The sequence below is a fragment of the Prunus persica genome, chromosome G8 (genome assembly GCF_000346465.2).
Source record: "Prunus persica cultivar Lovell chromosome G8, Prunus_persica_NCBIv2, whole genome shotgun sequence".
Lineage (NCBI taxonomy): Eukaryota > Viridiplantae > Streptophyta > Magnoliopsida > Rosales > Rosaceae > Prunus > Prunus persica.
The window spans coordinates 21,744,490-21,768,979 of NC_034016.1; the positions used below are offsets into that span (position 1 = coordinate 21,744,490).

General features: G+C 37.5%; 5 protein-coding genes and 1 non-coding gene across 9 annotated transcripts; 3 read left to right on the forward strand and 3 right to left on the reverse strand.

The window, feature by feature from the left end:
• Positions 949 to 3,063, forward strand: LOC18766348 (OTU domain-containing protein 6B). 3 transcript variants are annotated; one of them, XM_020570874.1, is made up of 3 exons: positions 949 to 1,117; positions 1,531 to 1,642; positions 2,001 to 3,063. In XM_020570874.1, exons 2-3 carry the CDS (start codon positions 1,551 to 1,553, stop codon positions 2,869 to 2,871), a joined length of 963 nt encoding a protein of 320 aa, XP_020426463.1. In that variant the 5' UTR covers positions 949 to 1,117; positions 1,531 to 1,550; the 3' UTR covers positions 2,872 to 3,063. The 3 variants fall into 3 exon arrangements, with proteins under 3 accessions (XP_020426463.1, XP_020426464.1, XP_007200427.2); XM_020570875.1 differs by having other exon boundaries at positions 1,541 to 1,642; XM_007200365.2 differs by lacking the exon at positions 949 to 1,117 and having other exon boundaries at positions 1,130 to 1,642.
• LOC18766655 (monothiol glutaredoxin-S1) lies at positions 5,473 to 6,212 on the forward strand. Its single transcript, XM_007199939.2, has one exon. It carries the CDS (start codon positions 5,736 to 5,738, stop codon positions 6,054 to 6,056), a length of 321 nt encoding a protein of 106 aa, XP_007200001.1. The 5' UTR covers positions 5,473 to 5,735; the 3' UTR covers positions 6,057 to 6,212.
• LOC18768225 (monothiol glutaredoxin-S1) lies at positions 9,458 to 10,262 on the forward strand. The gene has a single exon (XM_007199041.2). It carries the CDS (start codon positions 9,552 to 9,554, stop codon positions 9,873 to 9,875), a length of 324 nt encoding a protein of 107 aa, XP_007199103.1. The 5' UTR covers positions 9,458 to 9,551; the 3' UTR covers positions 9,876 to 10,262.
• On the reverse strand, positions 15,663 to 17,098 carry LOC18768985. The gene is made up of 2 exons (XM_007199427.2): positions 16,911 to 17,098; positions 15,663 to 16,173 (listed from the first exon to the last, which is right to left on the reverse strand). The coding sequence occupies exons 1-2, from the start codon at positions 17,015 to 17,017 to the stop codon at positions 15,981 to 15,983; spliced, it is 300 nt and encodes a 99-aa protein (XP_007199489.1). The 5' UTR covers positions 17,018 to 17,098; the 3' UTR covers positions 15,663 to 15,980.
• Positions 17,110 to 17,182, reverse strand: TRNAR-ACG. The gene has a single exon. It is a non-coding gene; the product is annotated as a tRNA-Arg (tRNA).
• On the reverse strand, positions 17,564 to 21,512 carry LOC18767953 (BTB/POZ domain-containing protein At1g03010). 2 transcript variants are annotated; one of them, XM_007199690.2, is made up of 4 exons: positions 20,982 to 21,512; positions 19,867 to 19,933; positions 18,489 to 19,685; positions 17,564 to 18,299 (listed from the first exon to the last, which is right to left on the reverse strand). In XM_007199690.2, exons 1-4 carry the CDS (start codon positions 21,071 to 21,073, stop codon positions 17,757 to 17,759), a joined length of 1,899 nt encoding a protein of 632 aa, XP_007199752.1. In that variant the 5' UTR covers positions 21,074 to 21,512; the 3' UTR covers positions 17,564 to 17,756. The 2 variants fall into 2 exon arrangements, with proteins under 2 accessions (XP_007199752.1, XP_020409399.1); XM_020553810.1 differs by lacking the exon at positions 20,982 to 21,512 and adding an exon at positions 20,020 to 20,317.

Here is a 24,490-nt window from a genome sequence, read left to right on the forward strand (position 1 = left end):
ATGAGGGTGGGTGCATTTCAGGATTTCTATAGTGAGGGTCTTATATATGGCATTTATGTGAGGTCTTATCTCTTAATCGTCGGATTAAATTGATTAGTTGTTGAATCAAATTGGTTAGCTTGATTCAACAGTTAAAAGATAAGACATCACCTAAAGGTCATATAAGGCCCTCACTATAGAATGACTCGGGGGCATTTGTGGGATTTGGTTGGGTTGGGGAATGGGTGGGCTTCAACCCGTTCGATTGACTTCCTGCTTAAATTGTGTTGTGTAGGATGGGCTAGATAATGAACAATAGAGGGACGTTTTGGGCCCTATAGCTTGTTGAGACTTGATTCTCTTTTACTTTTCTTTTTATCCCTTTGCTTGAGAATTTTTACTTTTCTCCATAACGGGAAAATATGCCTAAAAAAATTCAGATTATATGCGTTAAACCCAAGCAAATCTAATAGGTTCTATGTGTTCCTCTACCGATGCTACAAGATCTTACTTATCCAAATATTCTCTAACATTTGTGATCTCTTAACATAATCATACGTTTAAATTAATAAAATGATTGAAAGATAATTATAAATTTCATCAAAATTATTTTAATAATATCTTTGTGTGTCGAGATTGAAAAATATATTTTTTACTAAAAAAATTGACAACATTATGAGTGGGTTTGTACACCATGTTCATACGAGAAAAACTTAAATAAGAACTTACATGTTACGTGACATATACCATTAAAATACATTTATGTATTACGAAATCCTAATTATAAATCAAAACCTAGGACGCATGACTTAATGTAAGTGGTGACTTACCATGCTAACCTATAGCACAATAGAGAAAAAATTGATGATAGCGTTACATTCGCGCCTTCCCATTTAAAAACTTAATATTCTAATACAAAACAAAACCCTCGAATTAATAGAATTAATAGTCGAATGTTTCCTTATATATAATAATATTTAAAAAGAAATTTCCTTTGGCTCTCCTCAAGCTCAATTAGGCTTTGCGGAGAGAGTGTATAATCGGAATTGGACCCTAGGGTTAGGGCTTTGCAGTGATAACGATAAATTTGGAGGCTTCAGCTTTCGGTCGGCGTCGAGGTTGAAAGAAGGACTCTCGGGTAAGTAGATTTCGTTCTACCTATCAGCTAAAATAAATTAGGAATTTCAAGTTCGTAGTCTCGGCATGATATTCAAGCACCCAAACCGTTGGTTCACATCCTTGAACCGAAACAGAGTTTTAATTGTCAAATGGTTGGATTGCACTTGGTTAGACTTACAGGTTCCATGGGTGTGGAATTTGATTATCTCAGTTTGGGTTAGTATATTTTAAGTTGTTTATTGTATCCCTTGGACTTTAAGTGAAGTTCCTTGTATATGGTGGTCTTATGTTTCATGTTTGGATTTGGTTTAGTCATGAAAATTGAAAATTTCTTACTTTCTGCTTTTATTAGATGTTGGGTTAGGCCTGGGTTTAGAAAAGTTTGAAACTTTATGATCTTCTTGATGGACATAATACTATTATTGTTCAAAGTGGCTTTCAGGATTGCTCAAATGGAGGATGCCCAAGAAGTATCTGAAACAATGTCAGACAAATCATCTGAAAATACACAGGAAACTCGTGATGAAATGCTTTCGAGGCACAGGTGATTTGCTCATCAAGTCTGCATTTTTATCACTTGTTATCTTTTAGTTATTCTTATGATGTTGTATTTGGCTGGTGGTTACATTGGTAATGCAAATACGATCTGTTATTTACATGTGTATGGTAGTCAAACGCACTTTGTGGTTGACTAATACGAAGGTTTATCTTCAATATATTTGAATTGATGAAATTGTGTTGATGATGCGTTTTCATGTTCTCCAAGAAGTGGTTGATATAATAAGAATGACGACATATTATAGGTTCATTGAGGCTGGTGTCTAAAAAATTGGCGAGGTCGACTTTGTTAAGTTTCCCATAGATAATTCTGGTATTCCCCTTTGACATGTCTGTTTATACAGGAAAGAGATATCAAAACTTCAGGACAAGGAAATTGAAATGAAGAAGGCAGCTGCCAAAGGTAGCAAGGCCGAACAAAAAGCTAAGAAAAAGCAGGTGGAGGAAGAGATTTCTCGGCTTTCTGCTAAGCTTAAAGAAAAACATGCTCAAGAACTTGCTTCGTTAGGCTATAGCACTAGTAATGGAACTCAGAAAGCAAAACTTGACAATTTAGTGAAAGCCATAGCTGGTGTTTCTGTCACCAGTCAACCTGACCAAGCAAAGCCCAGCAAGAGTTCAAAGAGGCGGGAGAAAAGAGCTCAGCAAGATGCAGCTAGGGAGCAAAGAATTCAAGAAGAGCAGAGCAACCTTGTAAGTGATCGAATGATTGAGAATGAGAAGCTAGAAAAAAAGCTTGAACCCCTTGGTTTGACCATTAATGAAATAAAGCCCGATGGTCATTGCCTCTACCGAGCTATCCAGGATCAGCTGGCCCATCTTTCCGGAGGTTCATCACCTCACACGTACCAAGAGCTTCGAGAAATGGTGGCTGCTTATATGAGGAAGCATGCATCTGATTTTCTCCCATTTTTTTTGTCAGAGAATCCGGTAGATGGAGATTCTGAGGATTCACTTGCAGAGAGGTTTGAGAATTACTGTAAAGAAGTAGAGTCAACAGCGGCATGGGGAGGGCAGCTAGAGCTTGGTGCTTTAACTCACTGCCTTAAAAAGCATATCATGATATACTCAGGATCCTTCCCTGATGTGGAGATGGGCAAGGAGTACAAATCAGATAGCAGCAGTACGGATTCTTCTGATTCGAGTATTATGTTGTCATACCATAAGCATGCATTTGGGCTTGGTGAGCACTATAATTCTGTGGTTCGAATATGATCATCGAATAGCCGGCGCAACCACAATGCAAACACACTTGGTTTGCTCATCACTTGGTTTGTAACTTGTGGTGTGAACAAGCACTTTTTGAGCTCTAAACTAATTATTGATACTACACTAGACAGTGGTTATATTCAGATTGGTTTTCCTTAAAAGTTTTCTACATCTTCTGGACTAAGTTTTGTAGTCAAATTTTTGTCTCTTCTGACTTCTCTCTGGCTCGTTTATGTCGAAACTTGAGTACCCAGCATGAATACATAATTGGCCACAAATTGTAGGTTCCTATAGAGGCCCAGGGCCAGAGATTCTCACATGCCACATCCATTTTTTATCCATCCGAGAAGTCCATTGATACATTTCATGCAAAACGAGTTAATTACTCTTTATTCTTCCCTTATTTCTTAAATCTGTTTTTGGACCAATACATTTACTTGTAAGTACTCAGAATATGTATTATTTGGTTCCATTGAAGGGAATCAAAACCTGAACAAATCCTAATCCTTGCCCCACATTCTCTCATCGCTTGGGCGTCAAGGGCTTGGCAACAAACACTAATTTTGACCAAAAGAAAATTTGGAAAATCTCTAAAATTGTAGGTCTCGTTTTGATAACCATTTTAATTTTAGTTTTAGTTTTAGTTTTCATTTTTCTCTAGAGTACAAAGGGAAAAAAGGGAGAATGAGAGTGAAGATGAAATTGAGAGGGAGGAGTAACAAAAGACAAAAAAATCTATTTGAAATTGTTTTCTCTTTCACGTTTTTGTTTTCATATTTGTTACTCCTCCCTCTCATCCTCTCCCTCAATCTTATACTTAATTCTCATTCTCACTCTAATTTTCCTCTATACTCTAGCATAAAAAAATAAAAAATGAAAAATAAAAACTAAAATTGAAATGACTATCGAATGGACCTTAGCATATAGCATATGCAAAGTGACAACCGCCCACCTCACTCCTCTAAAGTCAAAACCTAGTTGATGATGAAATATCTTCTTTCCTTTTCTGGATTAGTAAGCAAACTATAATATATATTAAAAGATAGCAGATGGAGTTGCAAAAAAGGGCAGAATTCTTCTCTAAACAAGTAGCAGCCAGCAAGCACTCTTTGATCTTTATCTAATCCATTCGGGATGCTATCTCCTTTGTTAAATTCTACATATCCCCAACCGTGTCCACTCGTACTACTTTGATTGTCAAACTCAAACATATATTATAACATTAATTATCCATAATTTATGTTCTAGATTATCCTTCTTTCTTTTCTGCATATGCATGCATAATCTTGACGTTTAGGGTTGACAAACTTTATACATTGGCAATGAAATCAAATGGGATGGATAGCTGAGATCATTTTGGTGAGGTGGCGAATATACCCAAAGCAAATCCTTTTCTGGGCAATTGTTTTGTCAGTGTGTAACTGGCTAGTTGCAGAAGAAATAATATCCATATATAGCTAAGGAAAGAGCTTTTGTGAAAGCAATCTTCTTTTGGAACCTCATGCTCCTCGCCAAACATATTTAATGTAATTGGAACACGAGATAATTGGTTTTTTTATATAGATGGAATCGAATTGGAACCAAGATGATTGATGACATATATAAATTTGACAAACTACAAATCTAATATTATTGTTCCAAAAGAAACCATTGAAATCTTGATACATATATAGCCTAGCAAGTTCAAGTTGGACCTGAATTATTTGGATCCTAGTTTCTTTTTAATGTTTTATTCTTGGGTGGATTTTCATGCTGCCCAAGGGGCAAGTTAACTGTTAACCTACCTTTAATCAGAATCTTAACTATGTATGTACGTAAATTATTGTTTCTTCCTTTCTCTTGACTTTATTTTCACGCTTTCGGATCTCTTCAATTGAACTTGAAGAGGACGTACACGAATCTTGTTATCCTACTCGTTCCATAAACCCATCTTCTTCTCCACTATAACTGTACCTAGATGCTCCAGAATAGATGATGAGACCTGGGTTGTAATTGATAAATACCAAAAATACCCTTTAGCTTACTTTCACTTAACTAAACCCTTGCGTTGCGTATTCATATATATCTTAGCAATAACAATAACAAAATAAACCCCACCAGTGGAAAAAGCCTTGACTTGCAGATAAGAGGTTTCATGTTCGAATCCCATAGTTTTATGTGTGAGAAATCTCCATCCCCTATAATTTAGACTACCGCTTGTACTAAAAACAAAATAAACCCCTTGCACACATAGACATTAATTACTTACAAACTCAAATTAAACCTTAGACAGTAATTAAGTTTATTTTTGTAATAAATATTAATTTGGTTAGGGATAAAATGCATGCAAAACATGAATCTGGTGCTTGCAAAGGACAATGTATATATATATATTGCGGCTATAGATTGTTTGGTACGTTAAGGGTAACTTGGGAACTCAGGGATCCCACGATATGCTGTCACAATTTGCATGTAAGTATATGTATAGGCAACTTGTTTATTCCATATGCATGGCCCTTTCACAATGACAAGTTTCACCTCAACCTTGACAAAATGCTGGGCAGATACATATATATGCATGCACATACCTAATTTCATATAAACATATGCAAAGTGTTCAGCTGATCATGTCCTGCGCAGAACCAAGTAAATCATGCATGCATAAAGGGTAATTTGGGAATCGAATTACATAATCACTAGCTAGCTAAAAGCTTCTATATTCTATGTCGATCAAAGTTTTAAACATTGCAATCCCCCACCGCACTGAACAATGATATGAACCAGTATAAATAGACCCATAATGGATCTCAAGTTCCTCATCAAACAAAAACCTCAAGTCAATTCTCCAATTAAAAAGGCAGGTAGCAAGAGATCGAAGCGATCGAAGAGAGATGGACATGGTGGCAGGATTGGTGGATGAGAAGCCATTGGTGATCTTCAGCAAGAGTTCATGTTGCATGAGTCACTCAACAAAGTCATTCCTACGTGGGTTTGGGGCAAACCCTACAGTTTACGAGCTGGATCAAATGCCGAACGGGCAGCAAATCGAGAGGGCGCTGCTGCAGCGGGGTTGCAGGCCAAGTGTACCAGCTGTGTTCATAGGCCAAGAGTTGGTGGGAGGTACGAACACAGTCATGAGTCTCCATGTACAGAACAGGCTTGTCCCTTTGCTAATGAGAGCTAAAGCTATTTGGATTTGGAACGATCGATGATGATTAGTAGCATAGACTTACTATGCACACCCAGCAGATGTATATTGATAAAATGGCCGGCCTCTATCCAATATATGAGGCTCGGTCCATCTTTTTGCACTTCGATTTGCATCAGTTACTAACTAAATGAGAACTACGTACGTACTGTTATGTTTTTGATGGATTATCTTTATGTATATATGTATATGTAGATGTATTTACAGAGGCTTCATCGAATATATAACCCATAAGTAAAGATCGGATACATACGAATATCTACATAACTTATGTAAATACATCTACATATACATATACATATGGAGATCTGTGAGTAAATACATATGGAGATCCGTGGTCTCAAGTTCAAACTTATGTAAGTAAGCCAATGGGGTCTAGTTCTAGTGGAAAATGACCTTGATTTGGAGATCCGTGATCTCAGGTTCGAACTTCCTTGGCACCTTGGTATATAGTGTGTGAGAAACTCCCTCCTTTTATAATTTAGACTATGACTTATATTCAAAATAAAATAAAACATTCCATGTAAGTAAATTAATCCCTACACTTGAGCTTGATCGCGTGAGAGTTTGGTATAGAATAGAATGTATGAGTCTACAACTCTCCTTATCAATACACACATATTCGCCTCATGTGATGACATAAAGTAAAAGAACAACGTAAAATCAAATAGTTGACATATGATTTCAGAATGTTTGAGGTTATTTCAGCTCCACAAAATAAAACTACTTGTACAATACCAGTTGATCGTATTTATACACTATGTTAATATAACATAAGTAAAGCCCACAATGGTACCAATACACAATATGATCATGTAATACGACTATGTCTTTACATGTTATAATATGGTTACATTATAACAAATATCTATTTATTATATTATAACTAGGTCACTGTGTACAACTATACCACGTGTCTATATTCGAGTAATACACGGAAATTTATCAATAATCTGATGAACACGTGTTGCATGAGAGAGGCCTCAAGGACATGATCACATTACGCGAGAAGGACAAGAAAATATGGAATAGCAACCCACGTGATGACAAGGGAAAGACGAAAACAACTTATTAAAGCTTTACGCGTACAAAGATGCTCTCCATCTACCTTTGGAATTTTCCTAAACTTTGATTTTGTCTTTGATAGCTAGTGTGTTGCAAAAAACAAGATAGAAATTCCATCTGTTGGACCAAAAGAAGAAAAGATTTTCCACCTCATGGAATATTATTTAAATGTGAGCCTAATAAATCGAGATGTATAAGTTTTATAGGCTGCAATCTCAGAACGTTTGTGTGATGCCAGGAACCGTCGACCTTGCAATCATGTATATATATGTATATATGTATGTATTCTCTCTCTCTCTCTCTCTCTCTAGACATATGTTATCCACAAAAATATAGATACAGTCCCCACTTATCAAAAGAAAATTCACATTCTATATATCCTCCATATGAATTTGAAATGGAGCTAGCTTAGGCTTATTCTCCTGCAAAAGCTTTCTGTACAAAAGAAAATATTGATCACTAAATTTTTGTAAAAGGTTATCAAACGGGGCCCTAAGTAGAAGTTTACTGATCAACATGAAATGAAAATGTTGGTGCAGGTAATGTATTATGGTATGTCTTTCAAAATCACAAGAATATTAATTCGTACGTAGATTAAAAAGCAAGAATATATATGATGATTTGATTACTTAATTAATCACTGCAAAATGAGCTCAGGTATCAGGTTCATCATCATGATGTTGCGGTTCATCTAAAATCGTACCTGCAGACAAATCAAACTTTTAAAAAATTTTATTTAAAAAAAAAAACAAAAACCTAGCTAGTCCTTTTCTTTCAATCACATGCAAGCATGGACATATATGCTCTTGAAATCCAAATCAATCAGAATCAAGATCAAACAAAATCAATTCTACATTGACTGTTGATAATGAACTAAGTATTAACTGATTATTAAAATGTTGACATCGGGAATAATTAAAAAAAATCTGAACTTGTACGTATAAGGAATTTCTTATCCATATCCATCACTGGCAGCAACTTATGATATTGATAGCAAATCACTTGAACTAGTTACCTACCTACTAATATAATTTAGTGACATTTGCAATAAGAATCGATCCTCAAAGTTTTGTTTTATTTTACTTTAGATTTAGCTTCTGTTCATTGGACTGTTCTACAAAAGGTACAAAGGTCTTAACAGGAAACTAATCAATGATTAGGGATTGACTAGATGTCCTAAACCCTATAATTTAATTATAAGGGTTAATGACCCATGTCCAATCCTTTTGGTCAATATTCAATGGTCAGAATTTGTGGGCAGCAACCGACTATACGTTTAGGAGTTCGAATATTTCGAATATTTTGAAGAGAAATATCACTAAACTAATAATTAGTTGAATCAAAAACCATATACTAATTTACTACTTCTAGCTACGATTTACACAGAATATTATCAATTCTATCAAGAGGTGGGGTGGGTCCTTGAGGTATCTTCTCCAACTTGTACGGTAATCACGTGGATTAAGTAAGGGACAGATAATCTTTCTTAAGCATATATGTTATCCCTCCAAAGTCTATTTTACTTTGTTTCTAGCTCTCTCTCTCCAATAGATCGCTTTGGGTTTGGTTCAACTGAAGTGGATGGGAATCTTTGCCCCCTTTGGATAAACTAATCTTCTGTCTCCAGCTTAGCAGAATATAGAGTAGATGCTCCCAAACACTCTCAACACACCTCCGTACATATGGCGAATTTTCAAAGCTAACACATGGACAACACATATTCTGTTACGTGGGAATATGTGTGATTGTTGGGCCCAACACGTGAAGCCTTGCTCTGATACCATAAAGGAAGTTGAGATACCACCTCAAAACCAATTGGCGATGGGGGAATAGCCCAACTCCTTATAAACCCAGGCTATGTCCCTTAATTTCTCAACGTAAGACAAACACTCTCAACAATTAGCAGGTGTTCTTTAATTTATATATGTCTAAAATATATTGGCATCATTTCCACTGTCTCTACCTGCAGGTGGTGAATATGCCAATCCTTTGGGTCTACAGTGACATCCTCCAATCACACCCTAGCTTTATTCAAGGCCAGTGATTTTAACACTTAGCGCTATTTGCAGTCCTCACGTGAATTGTAAAATATTCTGTTTGAAGTGCATATAACTAAAGAAAGAGTGCCAAAATCGGTTTGGTCATATTTTGGAGCTAACAATTTGCAGAGAGAGCCAAAGTTGGTCTGTCTTTATCGACTAATCATGCTTAAAGATAAAGCGTGATGATATGAGAATCCGATCGATGACTTTTTCTGGTGATCTAATATTTTATTCGTTACAATGCAACACATGCACACTATAAAGAGACCAACATGAGAGATCTAAATTCCTCACAGCAACAAGCTATACCTAGCTATTAGCAAGCTAGCTCCACTAAATTCACAATTCACAACGCCTTTAATCCGCATTGTTCCAGGCTCCGACTAGCATTCATGGATACGATAACGAGCATGGTGGCCGAAAGGCCGGTGGTGATCTTCAGCAGGACCTCAAGCTGCATGAGCCACACCATCAAGTCACTGATACGTAGCTATGGGGCAAACCCTACAGTGTACGAGCTGGATGAAGTTGCAAATGGGCAGGCTATTGAAAGGGCACTGGTTCAGCACTTCCAATGCCAACCAAGTGTGCCGGCTGTTTTCATAGGGCAGCAGTTCATTGGTGGAGCTGATCAGGTCATGAGCCTCCAAGTCCAAAACCAGCTTGTCCCACGGCTCATAAGGGCCAACGCTATTTGGGTTTGGAACAGAACCTGAATAACATTTTCCTACAAATTCCTCATCTATCTACAATTAATATAATACACATTATATTATTATACTCTTATATATAATAATAATAATAATAATAATAATAATAATAATAATAATAATTTCAAGACGTACCTACGTACGTCCACTAATTAACGAAGCTCAAATAACAGTTTTTTCTGTTCCCTCCTAGCTTTGTTTACTCTTTAGTTTCTTCTTGTCTGGGCAAGGCTGAAGTTAGTTTCCTCTTGGTCTAGGTTGAAGAGGATGAGCTTATTATTTATATATGTTTTCAGTTCATGTAATCTCCCTTAATTATATGATGTATGTCCAATAAAGGCAGCGAGTTGAACTGCAATGGTTGATCTATCTATAACTGTGATTAATTAAGACTATTTATAATTCACAGAACTATGAAACACTGTGAATGCTGAACTTGCATCAAGCTCAAAGAAAATCAATGAAGAAGAAAATGGTTAGGATGCCACGAATCGATCTTGCGTTTTGCTTTACTTTATTCTGGTTCTGAAACATATATCCACTGAAGTTGACATTCCCCCGCAAGCTGTCCGTTCTGCAAAGGAATGGAGAAGTTCATGTATAATTCAACAAAGCTTGATCGCTCCATTACCATGAAAGTTAGCTTGCGCAGATGCTCCAAGAAACAGGAAAGTAATTCTAATTGGAATACAAAAAACAAAAAGAAAGTAACTTGCAAATGTAAAAAGGAACATCAAGTATGCAAACTGGATACAAAGCAGAAACATCACTCCATTGTATGTGATGCATACATTTTGATTAAGAAAGAATTTGCGTTTTTCTAGGAAATAAGTTAAAGCCCCAACCAGGCCCATGATTTAATAAAATGAGCGTGAGCCACATTTTGACATGCACAAAATCAGGCCCAAGAAAATATTACAACAAACTTACAAGATTGAACAACCTCATGTACTGGTCCAAAAGAAAAGTGCCAAAATCGTTACCCTTATTAGTCTATATGTAGCGAAATTCTATATTGAGGGCGTCATATATGAACCCTTTATGGGAAAAATCATATTAGTCACAAGATCATTTCATTAAACTTAAGTCAAGTTACTATTCAAATGAAACCTATGAATAATATAAAGGTCCACATCTATGATCCATATATGGCACCCTCACTATAGAACAATTCTTTGTACGTAAGTTATGCATTGAGTTGACAATTGCTTAGACCCCATGAATTAAAGCCTATGTCATAAATATTTTGCGGCTAACAATTTTCAAAGAGCAAAGTTGGTCCGTCTTTATCGACTAATCATGCTTGAAGATAAAGGGCGATGATCTGAGAATCCGATCGATGACTTTTTTTGGTGATCTAATATTTTATTCGTTAGAGCAGCTCCAGCGCTGCTATCAAACCGGGCCAAAGGCCCCCGAGACAGCCCAGACGAGCTCCAGCGCTGCAGACGAAGCCCGGGCAAGCTGCGGGTCCTACGAACCAGGGCAGGCCCAAGGGCGAAATTAGACTGGGCTCAAGCCCGAGTTTGGTGATGTCAGCGCACGGTAAGTTCAAATTTTTTACACGCGCCAACGGTAAAAAAATTTGACTTCCGTGCGCTAACGTCATCTTGACCTCAGCGCTGACGTCATCACACGCAGGCTCCAACGGAAAGATGCCACGTGTCGCCACCGGGTGTCTCCGATTGGTTTTTTTAAAGAAATCCTATGGTTCTCATTTTTTTGGCTAAAAAAATTTATAAAAAATCCTAAAAAATCCTAAAAAATTCTGAAATTTTTTTTAAAAAAATACCAAAAAAGTATGTATTTTTTCCCTATAAATACCTAACCATTTTATCTACTTTCAACACCAAATCTTCATACAATTTCTTCTCCATACAATATTTTCTACTCTCTACTCATATTTTCCACTTTCCACACCAATTCCATACAAACTCTTCTCCTTCCAATATTTTTTACTATCCACTCACATTTTTGTACTACTTTCCATTTGTAGAAAATAAACAAATGGCATCTTCTGTCGAAATTGGAGGCTCGTGGTCAACCCAGGAAGATATTGCGTTGTGCGAGTCTTGGGTGAACGTTAGTCATGACCCTATCACGGGCAATGAGATGAAGTTCCATCATATGTGGAGCAAAATTCATGGAGAATTTTGTCAAAGATCGGGTTCCATTTGGATCGAAATGGCTTTGTCTAGTAGATGGAAACTTCTAAACAAAGAGTTAGGGAAATGGAGAAATGCCTTGACAAAAGCAAGGGAGAACATTCGGAGAAGTCAAAATCTTTCCGATGAGGTAAAATATTTTTAATTGTCATTTTAATCAATTTAATGTAACTTTTTTTTATTGCATATTCTATTTCTTTTTGTTGCACAATGTTTATTTTATTTTTTGCATTTCCTAATTGGCTTTATTTATTTACATAATCAATTTTATTCTTGCATTTCAAAATAGTTTATAATTTCATGCATAATCTTTATTTTTGTTTTTGCATTTTCAATTTGTCTATATTTATTTACATAATCAATTTTATTCTTGCATTTCAAAATAGTTTATAATTTCTTGCATTGTATATTTTTTTAATGCACTTCCAATTATTTATTTTGAATAGATCATACAAGCACAAATGTGGTTCGGTGCCACGGGGCAAGGGAAAAAAAGTTTTGTGCATTTCCAATGTTGGAAAATTGTCAAGGATTGTTCCAGATTCAAAATTATTCCTACCGCACCCCCGGTTGTATTGCATGAGACGCCGCTCCACGAATCGCCATCAACCGATTCGCCATTGGACTCCCCAATGAAAACGGAGTCACCACTCCCACGTCCGCCGAGACCTATTGGGAGAAAGGCGGCAAAGGCCAAGAGAGGGGCCACTTCGAACATTGATTGTGTTCAAATATTCGAGCAAATAGCTAAGAACAACTCTCTAAGATATGAGAGAGACTTGAAGAGAGATGAAGACGACAAGACACGATTGGAAGCCTTTGCAATTGAAAAGCAACATGCAAAAGAAAAAGACGACGATGAGAGAGAGATGAAAATCATGGCCATGGATACGAGCCATATGTCTCCTGAAACAAAGGCCTATTGGAAGCATAAACGAAGGGATGTGATGAGAAGAAAACTTTTCCATGACGACGGACCTAGCAATACGGATTGGCTAAATGATGAAAACCATTAGATTGTATTGTTGTATTTTTTTATAATTGTTGTATTTTTTTTAAATTGTTGTATTATCCTTTAATTTGTTGTATTGTTTCTTTTTTATTCAATCAAAAAAGCATTCTATAATTGGACTATTTATTAAAAACATTTGAGCATTCCTAACAAAGATTAATTAAAAACAAACCTTCATTTATTGCAAACAACACACAAAACAAACCATACATAAAAGCATAATAATAAAAAAGACCTCGCAATAATTCCACAAAACACCACACACAAAAACAAAGCATAATTAAAAAACAAAGCATAATTCCAAACAAAGCACGAATCTAGCCTTCATTCATTGTGATTGCTTTTCATCTGCCACAAGTGCTCGATCAAGTCAACTTGACGTCTTTCGTGAACATATGAAGATTGCATTTCTTGATAACGATCAATCATGGGGTTGTTGAATCGACCATCCCGAAGTAACGGTTCGGGCTCCATTAGTAGGCCATTTGGTCCCATTGGCTTTTCATATATTCTTGTCAACGCCGTGTTCATAGGATCGGGTTCAAACACCTCTGGAGCATCGTAGTCATACTCATCCTCTACAATCATGTTGTGGAGGATGATCCAAGTCATCATAATACTCCGCAGCACCTCCTCATCTTGCATCCGAGCAGCACCCCTAATAATTGCCCAACGAGCTTGCAAGATACCGAAACACCTTTCCACGTCTTTCCTGTAGCCTTTTTGAAAGGCAGCAAAGCTTCTTTCCTTCTCGGATCGGGGATTCGGAATTGTTTTCACGAATGTCGTCCACCTAGGATAAATTCCGTCGGCAAGGTAGTACGCACCAGAGTATACGGTATTGTTGATTTGGTATGTGACCTGGGGGAATGACCTCACAATACCTCGTCGAACACCGGGGATTGACCAAGGACATTGAGGTCATTCTGAGATCCGGCAACCCCGAAAAAGGCATGCCAAACTCAAGTGTCGAATGAAGCTATGGCCTCCAAAATGATACTTTTTTGGCCCTTCCGATTCCCATACTCTCCTTGCCACGCAGTAGGACAATTCTTCCACTGCCAATGTATGCAATCGATGTTTCCGATCATTCCTGGGAAACCTCGAGCCTCGCCTTTTTGTAGAAGCCTTTGCAGGTCCCTCGGAGTGGGTTTGCGAAGGTACTCCCTCGTGTACAAATTTTTCACTGCATCACAGAATCTCACCAAGCACTCTAGGATAGTAGATTTTCCCATCCTTGCAATCTCATCCACCTGCTCTGCAGATGCCCCATAAGTAAGCATCCGCAAAGCAGCTGTAAGTTTTTACTCCGGGATAAGACCCAAAACTCCAACAGCATCATGCTTTTGAATGAAGTATGTGTCGTAATTACAAATATCATACATGATTTTTTGGAACAAATGTGGCTGCATTCTATATCTCTCTCGAAACTTAGAAACTGGATATAACGAATTTGGGATAAAGTAATCCTCCAAGAGATTCTTACCCCGAGACTCTCTGCGTCTGTCCACATTCGGGGCACGACGACGATGGTGTTGGCTTGATTGATTCATCATACACACCGCTGCTGCTACAAGCATTTCTTCCTCTTCTTCATCGGCGTCCCGATCTTCTTCCTCACGTCTACGCCGGATTTCTTCCCATTCTTTCTGTTGCCTCTCCAACACCCTCCTGAAGTTTGACATTGAGAGTATAATGTATTTTGTAAAATCTGAGAAATGAAGGAATATATAAGAGATGGTGTGAGAGGAGTGGTGTTGATGGTGTAGTTTTATAGAGGGATTCAGAAGATAGAGATGACACGTGGCACAATTTTAGAAGGTGAAAATCTTATCTGAAATCTGAGATCACTATTTGTAAAAAAATATCTGAAAATCTTATCAGACATGGGACACGTGGCACAATTTTAGAGGGTGAAAATCTTATCTGAAATATGAGATTATAATTTTTTTAAAAATATTTGAAAATCTTATCTGACATGGGACACGTGGCACAATTTTAGAGGGTGAAAATTTTATCGGAAAATATGAGATTATAATTTTTATTAATGAATATCCAAAAATTTTATCTGGAATAAGACAAGTGGCAACCGAGATTCTCATCCGAAAATCTTATCCGAAAATTTAATTACAAAAGATTATCAAAATTAATGATTTAAAGTATAAAAAAATAGGAAATAAAGTACAATGAATAGTAATTGCCCTAGACTTTGCCCTCATGGGTGGAACCACAAATGGCAAGGCTGACACTATTCACGTGAATAGTGGCAGCCCTTGTTTGCCCTCGCCTTAGACTTTGCCCTCATGGGTGGAGTTGCTCTTACAATGCAACACATGCACAACATAAACAGACCAACACGAGCGCTCCTCACAGCAACAAGTTACATAGCTATTAGCAAGCAAGCAATCTCCACTAATTTCACTTCACAAACAATTCACGACGCTTTTAATCCGCATCGTTACAGGCACTAGCATTAATAGATACGATAAGTCTTCAGCAAGAGCTCTAGCTACATGAGCCACACCATCAAGTCACTGATATCGAGTTATGGGGAAAACCCTACAGTGTACGAGCTGGATGAACTTCTAAATGGGCAGGCTATTGAAAGGGCACTGGTTCAGCACCTCCAATGCTGTTTTCACAAGGAAGCAGTTTATTTCCTTATCAATGTCAACACAATGTCTCCACTGTTTATCATCTTCAGTGAAAGATAGGACATATGTATACTTGCCAAATGAGTCGTAATTATTGAGACTAAACGAAATTAAGCATTTCCTTCTTCATATCACATCATAAAAAAACAAAACTGTGAAAGGAATACATGAACTGCACATTTGTAACAGGTTCTCACTTCCCGCATAGAGGGAGAGAATTTATGTATTCAACAAAGTTCGATTGCTCCATTACTCGTGAAGGTTAGCTTGAGCAGATGCTTCACTTATGAATATAATCTTTCAAGAGTGGATTCCTCTGCTCTAGGATTGCATTCTGCCGCCAAGTTTCCACAGCCCTCTGAACTGTAGCATTTGCCTTGCGTATCTCCTCAGCAGAGAACTTGTGCTCTATGATTCCTAAAGGTCCAGGCTGCAATACCTTTACCACAGTTTCCATCTCTTGCTCCAGCTGCCTATGCAACAAGAAATAGGAAATAATCCCAATTGAATGCAAAAAATAACAAACAAGATAATGTAAAAAGAAAATAACTTGCAAGAGTATACAGGAACATCAAGTATGCAACTGAAAACAAAGCAGAAACATCACTCTATTGTCTGTGATGCATAATTTTTAGGGCCATCAAAACTAGTTTCTAGCAATCATTTGAAACACAGACATCAGATACATAAATTCAACCCATACAACTACACATGATGAAGGGTAACTTCACCACAGGGGGCAGCAAGATGAACTCAGTTTCGATCTACGAAACATGATGCCAAAGCAATACACCCCAAAATGCACAAGTTCTTTCTTTTCCCATTCACATAAAAAACCCAGCTAGCAACTCTACTCTTATCGAGCAACTTAGATGCAATGAATGAGGCATACAAGAACTATCCATTGTATAACAGAAAATGAATTTTATCAAATAACTATGGCCAATGCCCATCTGGGTCTTCTCAGAATAGAATTAGATCATATATCCTAATAAGCCTGTGATTTACAGAAACCGAACCCAAACAGACAGAATTAAATTCAAAAGCTTTAGAGCATTTCCAATTTGAACTAAAAAGAAAGGAAACAAATTCGGGTTAATTATAGAAAAGCTCACTAAATCAAACCCAGTAGGTTCTAGAATCACTTTCTATTTATCAACAATTTTCTCGGCATCATTTGAAAACCCTAAAACTTATTATGAGGAGGTACCTGAAGAGCCTGGAAAAGGGCAATGACCTGCTCATCTCTTTCTCTCCCACCTCAAAGACGCGCCGTTTCTGTTGTACGACGGTTGCACGCAGAGAGACCCATTTCATCAAGATACTAAAAACGACGTCATTCCGAAGCTTCTTGAAAACGCGCGAAGTGGCAAATTAGCAAATAAAAAACAAAAACAAAAACAAATTAGCGACTCTGCTGGGGATCGAACCCAGAATCTCTGGTTCCGTAGACCAGCGCCTTATCCATTGGGCCACAGAGTCAGCTTGTTAGAATCGCTTTCCACTCCATATTTATATTAATATGAAAGAGTTAAATACCATTTTGGTCCCTCTATATTGCTTGAATTTATATTTTGGTTGATGTGATTTGAATTTGACCGATTTGGTGCATGTGTTTCATTCCGTTAATAATCTCGGTCCTTTTGCCTAATTTGACATTAATCTGCTTGGCCAAATTAAAACCTATCCCATAAAAAGAAGGGTTCATAAAATGACATTGACATTGACATTGACAAACCAAACCCAAGCTTACCACATATAGATATAGGTGTCGAACATCAAACATGACATAATCTTATCGTTTTGTCTCAAACAAACATATAAACATTCATATGATTATTGATCAAAAAAGTGGAGGAGGGATTTGATCTCAAGAACACAAGTTATATAACAAATAAATAGAATCTCTCTCAAGTACGTACACTCAAAAACTGTCAAACTAAGATTCGAAGCCACCACACTAGTTTTATGAGTTGTAAATTTATAATTATACTAATACAATACAGAAATAATACTATACACTCTTGTACTCGTATATATTCACACTCCTAGACAGTCATGAAACGGAATGACGCCTTCGCTTCTGAAATGGAAATCTGGACTCTGAGCTTGCCTTGCCCCCTAGGGGCTTAATGCTATTGATCTTGAACAATGCATTGAGCTTCCCCAACTTTTTGGTGAATGATTTGAATAGCTTGTTTGCAGGATGAGACTTTACAAGCTCCTGTTTCATAGAGACATGATCTTTTTCCAAGTCTGTTAGCCTCATTCTCATTCTTGCAACTTCAAGCTTCAGCTCTCTGTTCTCTCTTCTGACTGATGCATAGTTGTCTCTTGGGGAGATGGCTCCACTGCCAGCACCACTGCTTGATCTTTGAGGGAATTGGGTTCCATTTATTGCCCCAAAGAAGAACTGATTGTGGCCACCATTCATTGCATTCCTCAGCCTGATTTGCTCAAAGTAGAGTACCTGCACTGCCATCTGTACTGGTAGCCTTTCATTCTGTGCTGCATGACTGCATGCTTCTTGGGAGAGTTTCTGGCAGTCAATGGTTTTGCACAGCCGGTACCGTTCAGAGTCCTTGATGTTTGGATGAACCTATAAACAGATGCAAATGCACATTCGTACTCAACATCTTGGAAAGAAACAATGAAAATGCAGAATATAGACAGGGTGTAAATCAAAGTTGAGTTGCTTAGGACTTAAAACACATGGAGAGAGAGAGAGAGAGAGAGAGAGAGAGAGAGAGAGAGAGAGAGAGAGAGAGAGAGAGAGAGAGACTCTCACTTTGAGGAAAATATCCACAGCTCTGTAGAGTCCATCACTCACAATCCGAGCGTGGTCTGGAAGTAGTTCTGCTAGTGCTATGAACCTTGATGGCATCAAGTTTGAGTCCAGTGCAACTTCTGCAAGATAATTGTCCAGTAACTTTGACACCTTCAGGATTGAGCTTTGCTTTGGAGATCCAGGGCTGTCAAAGTCATAAACCATCTCACTTTCATCCCTCAAGTGATTATCTTCTTCATCATCCTCATCCAAGTTCAAAAATATTGAAAAGATCCTCAATATAGCATCTGTGTCATAGATTGTGCTGTGGTTGTTCCCATGTGAATTTGCAGGAATTAAGATGTCTTCAAGAATTGCCTGATCCAGTTGCAAACCAATCCGCCTCTCTAAATCAGATCTGCAAGAAGTGGATGCTGATGCCGCAATTGCAGTTTTCAACAAACTCGAAAGAAATGCCATTGGAACTGGACTCTTCCTTGATTGTGTTGGGAGCAAACTAACTATAGCTTCAACAATGACCCTTTGTTTCTTTTGCAATTCTAGATCCAAGAGACTTCCTTTTACCAATTGGGCATCCCTGACAACAAGACCTTGAAGAGAATTATGGGCATAATTGATCAAAATTTTGCTTATCATATCCTGTTTAAGACCCTTGGTTTTCACTGCAGATAGAACCCGTTGGAAGAAGTCAAGACTAAGCACTGTAAGCGCTTTCCCCCACCAATCTGAAGGTGTTTCAGGTTCCATAATTGGAGCTGCTTTTGTAGGAAAGTTGTGGTCAAGTTTCAATAAGCCAGAGGTGAGCTGCTCTTTGCATGCATTATTTGCAATTGCATTGATAAGCCTGCTAACCAGGTTGGTTTCTTCTGCTGTTGGCAAGAGGGTCTCACAACGATGAAGAACTGATATTGATTTTGATATGTTTGGGAGCACCATCTCCTTCAGATAAGCTTCAGTTCTGGTTTCCAGGTTTTTCTCAGCATACTCTTCTGTCATTTCCAGGAAGTGGGATACAGAACGGAGCATGGCAACATTTGATTGTGTAATCTCAACATTAATTCCATAGCAGAATTTTGCAGCTAGCTCAAATGCCTCCGGTCCACCGGGAACAGAAGATAGAATTATGCGTGATACTTTCGAATCTTTTGCTTCAAGCAACAGTTTCCGAATCCTTCCACTCCGAGAAACTAGAGGGAACTGCAAAATAGTCACCATCACATTACTAATTCTCTTTCTTTTCTTATTAAAGGTCCAGATCATTATTAATACTATTTCATAATTCGATACTGTTCATTTAGTTGTCACATGATATTGATCTATAACAAGCTAGAAGTTGACTGAATAATAGCGTTACTAGTGCTGAAACGATTTTCCTTACCTTGTGAAGTGCAAAGCTTGAAGCTCCTATTTCCACAGTAAGATCGCTGGAAACATCAGAGATTGGCCTGCAAAATGGAAACTTTATTAAAAGGGAATTGAAGAGAGACAAGAAAACTAAAAACCAAGTTATAATTTAGAATTGCATGCATACATGCTGATAGGTACCAACATGTCAGAAACTTTGCAGGAGCTTCTTCTATATATTTTCATGAAAGAACACTACACAATTTGTGCTCAACCTAAGAACAGTGGAACATCTCAAACATATGGACAGAGTGATCCTCCCTAGCGACTAATTATTCGATAGGGACGACTCAATAATTTCAAAATGAGTGGATTGCAGTTTGCACAGGCAGTAAGGCCAGATATGCCAAAGGATTAAAAAGTTGATTTAAAGTTTGAAGAACTTGCTTTGCTCCTGAAATGGAACCAAATTGGCCAAATTCACTGGCCTTACAAAAATACAGGGGCACCATGTGGGCTCCTTTAAGATTAACAAGCTAGCAGGGTGTGGATTTGCTTGTTGTTACTCTTATGTAAAGCTAGAAGATTTGTCATACTCGGTGACCAAATGTACAACTTGTCCGTACATGTTTAGCCTTGAGGGCCTACAGATGACAAAGGCGCAAAAATAATTGATATGCAAGAAGGCATTAACTGCGTTTGGCAGTTGGCACTTCAAAATGTTGACAGTGAAACATAGCAGCATGTGGACAGCAATTCGCCTGGACCTCGTGCCACTGTCGTTTTGATTTGGTTGTGTCAGGTAGAAGGTCACAGGGTTCATGGCCATGAGATGTTATCTTCCATAAAATTTAGGGGGACCTCAGTAGCTCAGCTTAGGTTGATTTGTAGATGAGAAACCCAGGCTCTGTCTTGGACAAATTAAATCCCAAAAAAACATGCAACAAATGAACTCTGGGGCACCAAAGTTAAATGCTTTTTGGTAGGTGGAAACTAAACTACCATGAGACGAGTAGCTAGAGAAAATGAGGCTGAAATTCAAAGACACAAACTTTCTGGTGTGTTTTGTGTGTATGAGTTTTTACTCTTGCAACTAGGAAACTAAATGCTGGTAACTAATCAAAAGCTAGCAGAGAAGGAGAACATTACCATTCTGTGGCATGCCTGATACTGGAGCTTGGACGAAACGACCGCTTCCCTGAAATGCTAGGCTTCAGTTCACCAATGGTGACAACACCCATCTTTCCTCAAACACCTAGAGTTCAAAATTCCCACTGAAAATTCTGCAACACCAATCCCACTACCAAAGTTCAAAAGTGTAACTCTTTCAACAATATAACTAGCGCGCACTAAAAACCCAACTCAAAGTGAATTTTCAGTTGCATAACAAATCATTCAGTTTTCTGACAGATGGTTTGATTGCTTTCTCTCTGTGTCTCTCTCTTTGTCATGTGTGTGAGAGGGAAGAGAATGCTGGAGTGAAGAGAAAGTCACATGAATCCATGCAGGAACAAAGGGTTGATGATGACTTTGAAACACAAATACTTTTAATGAGTGTTGATAATGAGTTTAATATGTAAAAGTCAAGGAATTGTAGCTGCACTTGAACTTTTCGGTGAAAGGTAGTGAGGGAGAGGAAGTGACCTTTCTTTTACATGGTTTTTGTTTTTGAGGAATTGCAGGATTCCTGAGGGGTTGCAGTGCTTTTGGGGGTTGTAATCATGGCCATTGAAAGCAACCCACCGAGCATAAAATAGCTTTTGCTTAAATTAAGTCTCTATTATGTGTAAAGCTCACTAAAGTAGAAATTAAAAAGGATGAGTGGGATTACATGTTATTATGAGAACCACAAAACTTCCACTTAAAATATATTTATCATACAAAATTCTAGTCTAACGTACAAGATCACTCTTAGAAACAAATTTAGCGCAAGTGCTTTTCTTTTCTTTTCTTTTTTCACTATTAACATAGAATGGAGAATTCAATGAATACACAGGCTCACAGTCACTACGATTTTGACAGCATAGAAAGAAAAAAAAAAAACTAACCTAGGATTATATAATGACACATTACCTTTCCTTCCAAGTACACATGTATTAAGTTCTAGTTTATGCAAACAAAATACATTAATGTGTTGAGTGCTCTTAGTGTTACTCTGTTGGGCTCATCATGGCCTAAGATTGCATATATCAGGTGACAATGATATCCCCATCAATCTTTTTCTTTTGTGTTGCTGGATGACCGGTGGGTGAACAACATTTAAAATTGGCTGTACGCAAAGCTGCCAAATAATAAACCACCAGCTTTGGCACTTTCCAAACTTGAATATATATATATATATATATATATAAATTGGGTCTTTTACTTCTTTCTTTGTGATTTGTGAACAGTTACAGTGGCATTAGGCAAAGAAGAAGAATCAGAGTGCCCTGTGCCCTGCTGCTGGTGCACTGATTGCTTCCAGCCAGCCACCTGTGCTTTAATTGGGTCTTCATATTAGTAGAAATTTAGGCACAAACAATGCATCAAATCATGAGTGACTGAGTGACAGAGTGACAGAGTGAGATCCCAATGGAGCTTCTTGCTTGCTGCTAGATGGCAATCTTTTCTGTAGAGTCTGTGCCAGACAAGAAGAATAATTTATTGAAAATCAGGTTTGGACTCATTTGTTCTTTATTGAAGTCTGTCTAAACTGAGTGTGAAAATCATATTTTCTTTATCGATTGTAACAACTTAAATAAATAAACAAACAAAATTGTTTGACCCAAAAATACAATATAATCAACTTTCTGACTTACCTATTTGATCTTTCCTGAAAAGGTTGTGAAAAAAATAGGTTTAAATTTATGAAAATAAGATTGTATCAACAAGAAGTCAAAGCTGGTGTTGGTGCCTCCATCTCCTCTCTATTATAATGAAGGCCACTGGCTTTTGAAGAAGAGTCAATTATTTGTTGAAGTTATGGAACTTGTCCCATATAAAAATGGCATATAGTTAAAGTTTGTACCAAATTGAAATTGCCACTGCAGAGCTGCCTCATCAAATCAAGTTTGCACCTTTTGGTCTTTTGGCTTTAGTGTGTAAGTGGACCCCACCTAGGTAATGAAGTTGTGCATTGGGAATCTTTATTCCTTAATTTAACTTGTTTTACACAAATCTTATTAACCATGTAATTCAAGAAATGTGCCTTTATTTAATGTCAAATTGAAGAGCTTGGATCCTCAAATGGAAAAACTTATATGAATTAGGAATAACATTGTTTTGTTATTTTTAGCCAATTATGTTATGTTAAATAAAAAAGTTATCATGCATGACATAACGTGATTGACCGAAAATAGCAAAACAGTAATGAGAAGATAAAATAGGGAGTAGAAAAAAGAAAAAAAGGACATCAATGGGAAAATGATGTCTTCCTGTTTTTTTACCCATGAGGGTGAAAAATGAGCTTGAATCATTAGAGAAGGTGAGGAAAAGGGGTGGGTGAGCCACTGATTATTTTAAGAATTTTTTATTTAAAATAATAATAATAATAGTCTAAGCCCATTATTTTAGTTGTGGAGAATGATGGTGTGTGAATGTATTTGAAAGCAAGCATGTGAATGTAATTGTCAAACGTGTGACTAGGTGGATCATGATGCTGCTTGAGTTGAGTTATTAACTATTTTAAGCAAAGTTCAAGAGATGAGATGTAGATATGGGCCTTTCTTTCAATTATTTGGGGCCGTGACCAACATAGAAAGTCGCATGATACCATAACTTTTTTCCGTTTCAAGAACACTTATGGCTACTGTGGGTGTGATTTTCTTAGGATTATGGCAGCCAGCCATTGGCCAAAGTCCTCTCCCCTTGTACACTTTTTTTCTTTTTTTATAGAATCAAACACATGAGCTCGGGTACATGAGTAAATGCGTTTAACCACTTGAGCTACTAGTCCATTGTAGTTTTTTTGTTTATGCTTTTAAGGGCTGGGGTCAAATTCTTCACCAAGCTGCCCCAAAGCAAGCATGACCCTAAAGAGGCTAAAGTGAAATTGTTTGCTACTTTGTTGAAAGTGGTAGGTTTTTACACTAATGTCAATGATGGCAGCTTAGAATATATGTTTTTTTTGAAAACGAGGTCTACACAGAGACCTGGGAGCTGAGCTTGAGAGAAATTGAGACAACAGCAGCAAAGGGGTTCGCGTCTAGTCCTACCTAATGAGAGAAGAGCTCAACTGAACAACAAGAACGAAACTGTGAGTGACAGAATCAGAGAGTAGATGCGTACGTGTAACGGGCAATACATGTCAGCATCCAAAAGTATAGGTTCCGAGACCCCACTTGGCAAATATTTCCGGAAACGACAAACGACCTTGAGGCAAGGCGAATATGATAGAATAAGGCAAAACATTTCCGACCAAAAAAAAAAAAGAAAAAAAAATGCAAAACATTTTCGACCAAAAAAAAAAAAGAAAAAAAAAAGGCAAAACATGTGTAATGTCCTTTTTACCCAACTAGAGGACAAAAACAAGTATGGTCAAAGTTGACTTTGATAGTGCCCTTTCATTTGAGCAACACAATTGCTGTGCAGTACATGAGATGAAACTGGTGACACTTTTAGTGGAAGGGAAAATTGCTTGCTTGCAATGGTAATGGTAATTACTTGAAAGAGATGAAAAG

Bases quoted from the DNA above. Each gene is read 5' to 3' on its own strand.
- LOC18766348 (XM_007200365.2), top strand. From the start codon at position 1,491: ATGATCTTCTTGATGGACATAATACTATTATTGTTCAAAGTGGCTTTC. The intron at 1,643-2,000 runs GTGATTTGCTCA...CTGTTTATACAG, and splicing joins GAAATGCTTTCGAGGCACAG to GAAAGAGATATCAAAACTTC.
- LOC18766655 (XM_007199939.2), top strand. From the start codon at position 5,736: ATGGACATGGTGGCAGGATTGGTGGATGAGAAGCCATTGGTGATCTTC.
- LOC18768225 (XM_007199041.2), top strand. From the start codon at position 9,552: ATGGATACGATAACGAGCATGGTGGCCGAAAGGCCGGTGGTGATCTTC.
- LOC18768985 (XM_007199427.2), bottom strand. From the start codon at position 17,017: ATGAAATGGGTCTCTCTGCGTGCAACCGTCGTACAACAGAAACGGCGC. The intron at 16,174-16,910 runs GTACCTCCTCAT...CTTGTTGCATAG, and splicing joins CCCTTTTCCAGGCTCTTCAG to GCAGCTGGAGCAAGAGATGG.
- LOC18767953 (XM_007199690.2), bottom strand. From the start codon at position 21,073: ATGGGTGTTGTCACCATTGGTGAACTGAAGCCTAGCATTTCAGGGAAG. The intron at 19,934-20,981 runs GTAATGTTCTCC...TCCATTTTGCAG, and splicing joins ATCAGGCATGCCACAGAATG to GCCAATCTCTGATGTTTCCA. The intron at 19,686-19,866 runs GTAAGGAAAATC...ACTATTTTGCAG, and splicing joins CAAGCTTTGCACTTCACAAG to TTCCCTCTAGTTTCTCGGAG.